At 31.0% G+C, this 11085-nt stretch overlaps 1 protein-coding gene across 4 annotated transcripts; it reads right to left on the bottom strand.

Moving 5' to 3' along the window:
• Window positions 1-445: 445 nt before the first annotated feature.
• LOC112716355 (uncharacterized) lies at window positions 446-5965 on the bottom strand. 4 transcript variants are annotated; one of them, XM_025768251.3, is made up of 16 exons: window positions 5621-5927; window positions 5463-5522; window positions 5256-5289; window positions 5009-5112; window positions 4844-4931; window positions 4160-4305; window positions 3974-4075; window positions 3249-3320; window positions 3074-3173; window positions 2716-2798; window positions 2414-2491; window positions 2214-2312; window positions 2073-2123; window positions 1925-1998; window positions 1795-1836; window positions 446-717 (listed from the first exon to the last, which is right to left on the bottom strand). In XM_025768251.3, the coding sequence occupies exons 1-15, from the start codon at window positions 5852-5854 to the stop codon at window positions 1830-1832; spliced, it is 1332 nt and encodes a 443-aa protein (XP_025624036.1). In that variant the 5' UTR covers window positions 5855-5927; the 3' UTR covers window positions 446-717; window positions 1795-1829. The 4 variants fall into 4 exon arrangements, with proteins under 4 accessions (XP_025624036.1, XP_025624034.1, XP_072061458.1 ...); XM_025768249.3 differs by having other exon boundaries at window positions 1925-1981; XM_072205357.1 differs by lacking the exon at window positions 5256-5289 and having other exon boundaries at window positions 5009-5122; window positions 5621-5965.
• Window positions 5966-11085: the final 5120 nt, after the last annotated feature.

Below are 11085 nucleotides of genomic sequence, written 5' to 3'. Positions count from 1 at the left end.
AATTATATAATATTTATTAATATTAACTCTTTTTTAACATATATTTGATTAACATAATTAATTAATAAATTATTAAAATAAGTTAATTTAGTATAAAAAAATTATTATAAAAAAAATTAAATTTTATATAATTATTTAATTATAACTGAATCAACCAATTCAATTTATAATTCATCAGTTGAACCAATAATCTAATAGTCCAGATTAATTATCAGTTAGTTCGATTCTGATAACTAAGCTCGCCCCAATAGAAGCAGAACAGGGCAGGTCGGCTCGAACTGGCATCCCTAATTATAGCTACTGCTAAATCTTACATGACAACTTGTTTAAAATATTAAATATAGTGTCTTAGTGACAACAATATTCGAGTTTGAAATGTCAAAGAAGTAAAATAAAAAAGTCCATAAACTACCCGTTAAAAGCACTTAAGGTCAAGACAAAACAATTTTTCATAAATTAATTATTATTAGAAAGTATCCGATTCAGTAAACTAATTATTATTAAAATAAAAAGAAAAGCACATAAGAAATTAAAACAAAGAGATAGATAAACTTGTACACTTCCACTTCCTGAGAAGAAAAAAACAACTTGGCCCCAAAATGCAAAGAAATTACCACCGCCAAAAAGCATACAAATGGTATTCACTTTGAATATTGACAAGATTCAAGCTAATGCACCAATCGTAGTTCCAGCAATAAATCCACCTGACCAGGCATTCTGCATTGAAAAATATAAGAAAGAAAAGAAAAAGGAATAGGCATGAAGCTTTTGTTTAAATCATATGCATGAATACTAATCTACTTAAATTACACAGACAACAATTATTTATGGCGTCTAATCAAATTGATTCTTTTGGGTGATGATACAAAAAAGTAAATTTACCACGTTGAGCACGAAAAACTCTCAACCATTTATGATTTCTCTCATCCAACAAGGTGCTTACAAGTAAGCAAAAGATTAGTTACCGTGCAAGACAATAGATATCCAAATGGTGGACCAAAGTTACCAATATAGAAATATATGATTTTATGTGTAAATTATTTTTGTACTAACAACACATAGAAACCAAATATTTAATTAATTTTAAAAATTATATCATTTAATAAATATATACTTATCAACATTGTATATATCGATTTGCCTCTTATATTTTTTTTTTTCCTATAAAATGAGGCGATAAGTTGTCATCTGATTGCTAACAAAGCAACCATGCATTGACCAATTAGGGAGAAGACTTCACATGTCCCATATACCTGAGATTATAATTATCAACATAATCAAAGACTTAAAATAATAATGAGAGGAGTACCCCGAAAAAAAAAACAAGGAGAATGAATGAAGCAACTTTCCCTATCAACCAAAGTACCACGATGGTTGAAGAGCCTTCTCTTTTTAAAAAAAAAAAAATATATTATAGAGTATATGCTTGGAATACTCTAAGAAGAAGAATCATAGAGCTTGTGCTGTGTTACATAAACACGTCAAATGTGGGGCAACACGAAAGCACAAGTAAAATATATTCAAAAACGGATTGAAGCTTAAGTGAACCTTCATACAAGAATATACCACAAATTACAGAAATGTTCTGAGGCAAGAAAATCAAAACTAGAGATGGGTTATTTGTACTTATTTAATCTCATACACAGAGTCAACATATACCACTCTACTATTGGATAGGCTCCAAGTGAATGGAGAAATGTGTGTTGACTAGGTGCACGAATCAAAATAAGTACAGAACATTTCGTTGACAGGAATTTTGGAAGTTAGGATAATATTTTAGTCAAATGTATTTACCTGGAAATTGAAACCACCAGTTACACCATCAACATTCAGTATCTGCAAAGCATATACATTTAGATTACCAATAGTTATTCTCCACAAGTTCAAATTGTTTTTAAATTTACATAAATAAATAAAGAGCTACCTCTCCGGCAAAGAAAAGACGTGGGCAAATCTTGCTTTCCATTGTGTTAAGTGAAATCTTTCAAAACACAAAAGCTAAAGGATAATTATATTTCTAACCAATGAAAGGGTAGTAGTGAAGAGGATAAAGAGTGAGAGAAGAAGAGAACCTCCGATAAGGGAACACCACCAGCCGTAACAAATTCATCTTTGAATTGACCCTTCATTAGAGGGGGAAAAAACCATGTTATATAAAGGAAACATGATATTATTAACCGTAAATTTAATAGACAGTGATCAGGGAATCTTACCTTGCCATTAACTTCATATATGCATTCCTTTAACAGAGAACTAATGGACATTAATGAAACATTTGAAATAGAAGCCCACAATATATCCCCACTTATGCCCTGCATATGAATAACTGTTATAAATTTTGTGAAGAATTTTCCATTTCTTAAGCTTGAAAAATTAAAACTAACAAGTGAGGACTTGAGGATAACAGTAAAACCTGCTGTTGGAGCACATAGCTCCAAAATCTTTTTGTTATGCCAAACTCAGGAGGACATGAATTGAGCAACTTTTGCTTCTGCAAAGGCACAAGCAAAACAATTTTTATTGAATCAATCCATGTTTTTATTCTTCTCAATGCATAAAGTTGAATAAAAAAATCTAGCAAGAGAAATGGATTGAAAAAATATTACCCAACCTAGCAAGAGAAATAATATAAATAACCTTCAGCATCCAACTAAATACCATAACATGCATGTAGCTTTGTAGAATGTAGAAGTAAGGACTAGATCCACTATTTACCGCAAATTTATGCTTGTGATTAGAAAGAATGGACTTCAAACTTCCAACATGCACATCAGGAACAAAATCCACAATAAGTCTCCCTGGAATCAAATGATACCAATATCTCTGTAAATGGATAAATGGAAATGTATTTTATTCCTAAACACTTTAGAATTGACTACAACTCATGGGAAATGAATAGATTCAGAAAAATTACGTATTATGTGATCGTGAGATATTACACAATATGATTTGTAAATGAATTGTATTTGTAAATTATTATCATTCCAAGCTCTCAGTTCCATACAATAATTCACTTCAATTCTATCATATTCTAAGGATTCCAAATTCAGTAAATGGCACAACTTTCCTTCACCTTTGTAACCCTCACTGAAAAGGTATCGAGCACCCCAAGCAGATAATCGGAGAATAACTGGCCCACTGAGTCCCCAATGTGTAACTAACATTGGGCCAACCTAAAATGTTTCAAAATATTATACATATCTGTTCTTAACTATATGACCAGTGGTAATGATAAAATTAAAGCATACCTGTGTAAGCTGTGGTATATTCCTTTGGACACACTCCAATTTTAACCTCACTTTAACTTTAGGGAATGTAACCTGACAATGAACTAAGAAAATAAATAAAAGAGGAGAAATGTTCAGAAAAGAAGCAAAGTTAGTGAGAAACACTTCTATAGTCACTGGTATAGACAATGAGTTTGGATCCTCAATGATGACCAAGGACGAAAAGAATCACTAGTCTAATGTAAGAGTACCGCAATGACTCATCTTCGTTATTAAACCAGTTTATTAAAATTGAATACACGCAGTGCCAAAATTAGCAAAATCCTGAGTAGGGATGGCATTAAACGAGGACTGTGTAATAGGAGCTACAGAAGGAACAAGTCTCCTCTTGCCTCTTGTTTTGCCATCCACTTTTCTTTAAAAAGGAGCTATCAGAGAAAAATCATTCATAATTCGGTAGACACAGCTTTGTTCACTAGACATCCTGATCGTAATCTAACCACAAGTACAATATTCAACAAATATTATATAGATCATATCAAATTTTTGTGTCACAATTTGTAAACTTGGCTACCTCTCATTATCATGTGGTGTGAGTAGTTTTGTGAAGTCATAGAAAAGGGGAAAATAGCTCAGAAGTGATGCAACGAAAAATGGCAAGCATGCTTCAAATGAAAGTTGCTTTGACCAATAAAAAGCTTGAAAGTTTCTTTAGAATCAGAATGCTTCATATATTAGTACTTTACCCCAGACAACTCCTTCAAACGTAAATCTTCTATTTTAAATGTAAATAAGCTTGGCACTGGATCTACAATTGAATGACCAAGTTGAGATGCAAGAGTATAACCCTGTGACAGACAGAACTTGATTAAGAAAAGCTGATCTTGTTGATGAGTCTTAAAAAAATTATAGAAAAGGTTATCCGCCCCAACCTGTTGACTACTACCAGTAGCAATCAATAGGTAATCAGCTTTAACATGTTCTGCATGATCAGCTGGTTGCTGCTGAATCTCAAGAAGGAATTTGCCACTGTTTGTAACAGATGCTGTTTTTACAATTTTTCTTGTCTGCACATAAACTGATTGAGAATACACAGTTCAGCATTGACAAATTGAACAGATCTAATTTAATTCAAATTCATATAAGTATTGAGACAACAGAAGTGATCAAGGAATATGCAATTTAAAATTGATGAATTGAACGAATCCCCTGATATATATGTGTATATACAAAATATAGATGCAAACTTAATATGTAGCTGACAGACCATAAACTTAATAGTTAATGTCAATTTTACAATAATGCTACGCCTTTGAGAAAACTGAACCTTTGGCTAATATATATCTTATAGAACCAAAAAAACTAGAAACAGAAAAAGCCTCCAGTTCATTAAACATAAAAAACCTGATTCACCAGCCACAAAATTGTTTTACCTAGTGACCAGGATTTAACTTCAGATAAATTATATTTACGCTGTAACAGTGAGGACAGAATTTATTACCACATAAAAAGCAAGTCACAGAATGCTCACAGCACTTAGTGTACAAATGAGGTTTCACTAACCAGAATCTGCATGATGCAAAAAACCAATAGGATTCCTTTCTATGTCAACATACCTCCCCTTTGTTTCACTTCAGACATAAGACAATCAATTATTGAAGAAGAGCTATTGCTAACCGGAAACACCCTACCATCGTCCTCAGTCTACAAGCATTAGTCAGAAATCAGAGACAACCATTTGAATCAGAAACAAGCAGCAAGCAGGGTTTTCAAAGCACAACCTTCAGTTCCACCCCATGAGAGGTAAACCAAGCCATGGTATCCACTGGGCTATGCAAATTAAAGAAAGATCCTCTCAGTTCCTTGTGACCCCTCGGATAGTTTTCTGCCAAAATCTACAAACTAATCATCATCCGAAACATCAAATTACCCTAATAAAGCAACTCAATGCAAGTAGGGGACAATAAAAACAAATATCCTAGACTTAATTTCACAAATAAAGTGGAGTCAAGTTGAATTTCACTATACCTTTTCCTAAGGTGAGTGTTATTTGCCCTAAAATCTACACCGATGGAAGTGACAGCACTAAACATTATTACCCCTCAAAGGAGTTAAGATAACACATAACAGAACTAAATCACCTCCTGTTAATTAATTTTATTACAAAAAAAGAAGAGAAAGAACGGAAAATAGAAACACAATGCTAATTGCTAGAACGGAATGTTAGTATGTTACCATATTGTCAGCACAATGGCCATTTGTGACATTGCATCTGCCTCCTCCAGAAATTTTAACCTACCAACAACAACAACAAAGAGGAAGAATGAGAAAAAAGAAGAAAAAAATGGAGAATTGAGTAGGTTAATAGGATAATCGAAAAGAGAGAGAGAGACCTTGGAGAGAGGGTATCCCTTATCAAAAATGAGAACAGTGAGGTGCGGTGCGAGAGTCTTGGCATGAATGGCTGCATAGACACCAGCAGCTCCGGCGCCAACAACCACCAGCACCTCATGCTTAGAAGAAATGACGGTGTTGCTGGTTTTCCTTTGAGAAGCTGAGAAGAAGCGGTTAGCGGTTACGAAGCTATGCTGCTGACACAATAACAACGCTGTAGCTGCACCTGCCATCGCTTCTTTTTCGTAGGGATATTGGATTTTAAATTGTAATTATTATTATTATTATTATTATTATCAGGAATGGTAGACAAGCAAGTTGTTTTTTTAAGTCCAACAAAATCAAATTTAGCTAAGCATTTCTTACCTATTTTGTTTTTGTTCTCGTATTTTCTTTTTCTTTTTCCTCTTCTATTTCCGTTATGATCATCGTTGTCCTTATTATTACCATCTTCTCCTCTCTTTATTTTTTCTTCTCCTTCTTTTTTTTTTCGTTTTTTTACTTGTTTAAAAAAAATTAAGTAATACTTTTAAAAAATTTAAAAATAATTTTATATTTAAATATCTCATATATTTTTTCATCTAATAATTATATTTAAATATAATAATATAAAAATATTTTTTATTTATTATTATATTAAAATATTTTTTAAATTAAAAAACCTTTAAAAATATATAAACTATAATTTTTAAAATTTTTTATTTTTTTAATATTTTATTTTTAGAATTAAAATTTTGTTAAACATACTAAAAAATTAAAAAAGATTTTGTTTTCAATTTAATGATATATAAACAATTTTTTTGTTTACGTTTTTTTCTTTCTCCTCTTTTTTATTATTACAATCATTATTATCTTTTTTTTCTCAGTTTAATATCACAGAATTAATTTAACAAATAACAATTATTTTTAGTTAATAACACAAAAATTTGTTAAAAATAACACAATTTTAATAAATGACAAAAATTTTTTAAAAGAATCACAAATACAAAACTTTAATTCACTCAATTAACCAAATGCATTCAAATATATTTTAAAATTAAAAATTAATCAATTTATTATAAATGATAAAAAAATGGCTACAACTCTTATATGCGAGTTTAATATAATTTAATTAGTTTAACGATAAGAAAAATACATGATTTAGTTTAAAATGATACAAAAAAAATTTTATAAATGACACCAGAAGTTTTTAAAAGACTACAAATTAAGAATTTTTTGATAACACTTAAATATAGGTGTTCGGCATTAAATATAGGTGTTCGGCTTGTTCATTATTAGATTAAAGTTAAAACATAATTTTATAGTTTCATATCAAACTCCCAAATTGAAAGAACACTCAATTTGGGTCTTCATCATCACAGTTAACGAAAAAAATACGTTTTTAGACATCTAAATATTTATTCAGAAGATAAAACGTTCTCTTACAATTTTAAATTACATAATTGATCTTCAACCATTTAATTTTCTAATCAAATTAGTCCTGCTAACATAGTAGATATAGAATTTACGTAGAATTGGTTCGATCAAAATTGTAGTATTAATGATGTTAATGTTGATGGTTGTAGAAAAAATAATAATATGACGAGATAAATGTTTCAATAGAATTAATAGAAGTAGAACTTTTGATAACGAAGACGAGATAGTTGAAAATTAAAGAGAATTAGAAAGTGAAAAGTGCTTTAGAAAAGAGAGTATAAACCAGAAACTTAGAAAAATTATATTGAAAATGTGAATTAAATTTAAGTTCAACAATAATCCAACATGTCTTATATAAAAGAGATTAAACTATAAAACTTACGTAAGACTCTAATAAACTCTCAAAAACTAATCACTAACTAATTACAGCTAGATCAACAAATTAAACTTATATATGCATACGACTCTAACAAACTAAACCAGAGCCACTCTAATAAATTTACACATTGATCAAATTATTACTTCATCTTGACACGTAGTTCTTTAATTAGTTTAATATCACACTTTGTCCTCATTACGCTTCCTCGAACTTAGAGAAATTTTGGAAATTACCTTGAGTTTGGATTTAAATTTTTCGAAGAAATTAGTCATCAATGACTTAGTAAATATGTCAGCCACTTGATCAACAGCACTTATATGCACCACCTTTAGTTGATTTTAGTTAACTCTCTCCCTAACAAAGTATAAATCGATCTCAAAATGTTTGGGGCGGCTGTGTAATATTGGGTTTACTGCAAGAAGAACAGCGCTGATATTGTCACAGTAGAGAACTGAAATGCCTAATGATGATATGTGAAGTTCCTTGAGAAGGTTTTGAACCCAAATTAACTCAGTATCCGCAGCAGCTAGCCCCATATACTCATCTTCAGTGCTGCACCTGTTGACCGAAGCCTATTTCTTACTCGACCAAGCTATCAAATTGAAACCCATGTAGACACAATAACCACAAGTTGATCATCTGTCATCAAGATCGGATGCCCAATCAGAATTTGAGAAGGCAAACAAGCGAAAATCAGTGCTAGATTGAAAAATTAATCCCTGATGAATTGACCGCTACAGAATATTTTCAAAGAATCCACAAGGTAGTTGATGTACTCGCTGATATCGGACATCTTCTTTCATTAGATGAGCATATCACTGCTGTTACTGATATGATAGCATCAGTGAAGAGTATGCCATGTATATATTATCAATCATGACAAGATCTGGTGTAATTTCACTAATTAAAGCAGAAGGCTTGCTTCTGGCACATGAGGATATGTATGAAAGGTTTAGAAAATCTCAACTTGGCCCTCTTGTAAAAGCTAATTTTACAAATCCTACTCAAATCGGAAGAGAAAATTTTCATGGAACTTCACAGTCAAGAAGAGATCGCGGATCAAGAATTTTCAGAGGTGGACGAAATTTAAATCAAGACTCGCGCCCTCAATGCCAAGTTTGTGGCAAACATGGTCACATTGCTCTTTCATGTTTTCACATATTTGATCAAGCATTTCAAGCCAATTCGGGTCCCGTTATCATCTCTCAATCTTCATCAATCCTGCCACCACCTTCTACCTTCCACAATCCTCGAGCTTACCTTGCCACTCCTGTCTTAGATTTTACTTGGTTACCTGATATTGGTGCAAGTCATCATGTGACAGCCGATTCATGAAATTTATTGACAATCTCGGAATATAATAGTCCTGATCAAATCCTCTTGGGTAATGGTTCAGGTAATAAGATTTCCAATGTTGGTTCATCTTTTCTTGTTTTTTGAGATAATCATGATGCATTTATTTTAAATAACCTATTGCATGCTCCTGATATAGCCCAAAATCTTGTTAGCGTCCAAAAATTTGTAGTTGATAATAATGTTTATTTTGAGTTTCATGCTAATGTGTGCTATGTGAAATCTCAAGAAACTCAAAATTCTGCTCAAGGGAGCTCCTAGACATGGCATTTATGAATTTGAAAATGTAGTTGTTACCAAAAATAATTAATCACTCCTATTTCAGCTTCTAATTTTCCTAAAGCCTTTGTTGCTAAATGTAATGAATATTTCTTATGGTATAAAAGGTTTGAACATTCAGCCCCAAAAACTGTAATATCTGTGATAAAACACTATAATCTGTCTCCACCTACTTTAAATTCAATAAAGACACCATTTTGTGATTCTTGTTATATGGCTAAGATGCATTTACTCCCTTTTCAATTAGATTCATATAATTATACTACTCCGTTAGAGATGGTTTACTCCGTTAATTTTTCCTTTTCAATTAGATTTTTTTATTCTCTTTATGATATGAGAGTATGAATCAGAAACGTAGAAGAATTGTATTGAAAATGTGAATTAAGCTTAAGTTTAATAATAACCTGACATGCCTTATATAAGAGAGATTAAACCATAAGACCCACGCAAAACTCTAATAAATTTTTCGAAACTAATCACTAACTAATTACAGCCGAACCAACAAACCTATACATACACAAAACTCTAACAAACTAAACCTGAGACACTTTAACAAATTTACATGTTGATTAAGTTATTGTTTCATCTTAACACATAGTTCTTTCAATTAGTTCAATATCACACTTGTCCTCGTTAAAAATAATAGTGATAGTTGGTACAGAACTTTGTAAATAAAATATCGTACATATTATAAACAAAACCATCACAAATTAATTTTTAATATTTGATCAATTTTTTAATGAAGAGCAATGCTAGGAACTAAAAGGGTATTAGCAAAAAATCATCCAAATACCTTTGGATGAATTCAAAATCTCTATGAGTTAATATATATGGATGTTTCTTCTGCTAAGTATCAGAATGTTTCTTTTTCATACTAAATGGATGTTCTTTTATATATTTTTCTAATTTTTTTGTATTACAAATGTGAATGTCTCTATTTCTTTAAGAATTTTATTTTATTTTTAAATTTTATAGATATTTAATTATTTTTGCTAAAATATAATTAGATGTTTCTTTTGTTAAGTATTTGGATATTTTTTCATATTAAATGAATGTTTTTTTTATAATTTTGTAATTGTGTAGTTTACAGTCTCTTTAATTATCAAAACGGTACCTAATATCCCAAAACGCAGAGAGCAACATCCTCATATAAACAATGAAATCAACTTTCTCCCAAATATTGCAAACAAAATTATCAACCGTCTAACTACAGAAATCTCAAATCTGATTAATCTTCAAGCTCAATAATTTTCACAACTGATGAATCACCAACCTTCTGGCAAACAACAACTCAGACATGCGGCTTTATAATGCCGAAAGTCTTGCCATGGTCTAAAGCAATTTTTAAAATTGATTCCTTTGCTCCACTTTTAGATTCAGCCTACAGATAGATTACACAATCAAAATTAGTTCACAACACTAAAGCGCAATAACAAATCGTCCACCATGAATTCCATGAATTTTTACAATTAAATAACTTATGGGATGTTGATGATCGGCCACATAGGAAAAAGGCCTCAGGGTTTGAAGGGGGTGGTTGAGGAGTGAAGATGAGAAGATTTTGTCGGTGACAAAGTCGAAGATGGACTTTGTGTTGAAGCAGTTATCTTGGATGCGCTTGTTGAGGGCGTCACAGAGAGCATGGAAGTCGCCGGCGCTTCCAGCAGCATTGGTGAGAGAGAAGGGTTTGTATGTGTGATTATTGGAGGTGGGTAGGTTAATATAAAAGAGAAGAGAAAGGTTTTTATAGTCTTTAATTAGGTTTACCTAATTAATTTTAAATTTTTTAAATTTTGAATTTAAAAAATTTAAAATTCATTATTAATATGAATTAATGTGGTTTTGTTTAATTTTTGACTAATAATCTTTTAGTTCCATATACTTTTTCTTTTAATGAAAGGTTCGTATTGTTCTCTCAAAATTATAACGAAGAATTGTATTGTCCCTTTTTTTTTATTAAGATAAAAGCAAAATTGGGTGTTAACTCTTTAATAAGATTATTATTATTATTTATGGAATTGTAACTTTACTCGTCTA

The sequence above is a fragment of the Arachis hypogaea genome, chromosome 10, assembly GCF_003086295.3.
Source record: "Arachis hypogaea cultivar Tifrunner chromosome 10, arahy.Tifrunner.gnm2.J5K5, whole genome shotgun sequence".
NCBI lineage: Eukaryota > Viridiplantae > Streptophyta > Magnoliopsida > Fabales > Fabaceae > Arachis > Arachis hypogaea.
Note: the sequence above shows the minus strand (reverse complement) of the source record. Positions and strands in the feature narration are given on the sequence as shown.

What these genes read in the sequence shown, in the direction of transcription:
- LOC112716355 (XM_025768249.3), bottom strand. Translation starts at nt 5,854, where the DNA reads ATGGCAGGTGCAGCTACAGCGTTGTTATTGTGTCAGCAGCATAGCTTC. An exon ending in TGAAGTGAAACAAAGGGGAG is followed by an intron (nt 4,306 to 4,843) that starts GTATGTTGACAT and finishes ATTCTCAATCAG; the next exon opens with TTTATGTGCAGACAAGAAAA. An exon ending in CTACTGGTAGTAGTCAACAG is followed by an intron (nt 4,076 to 4,159) that starts GTTGGGGCGGAT and finishes TGTCTGTCACAG; the next exon opens with GGTTATACTCTTGCATCTCA.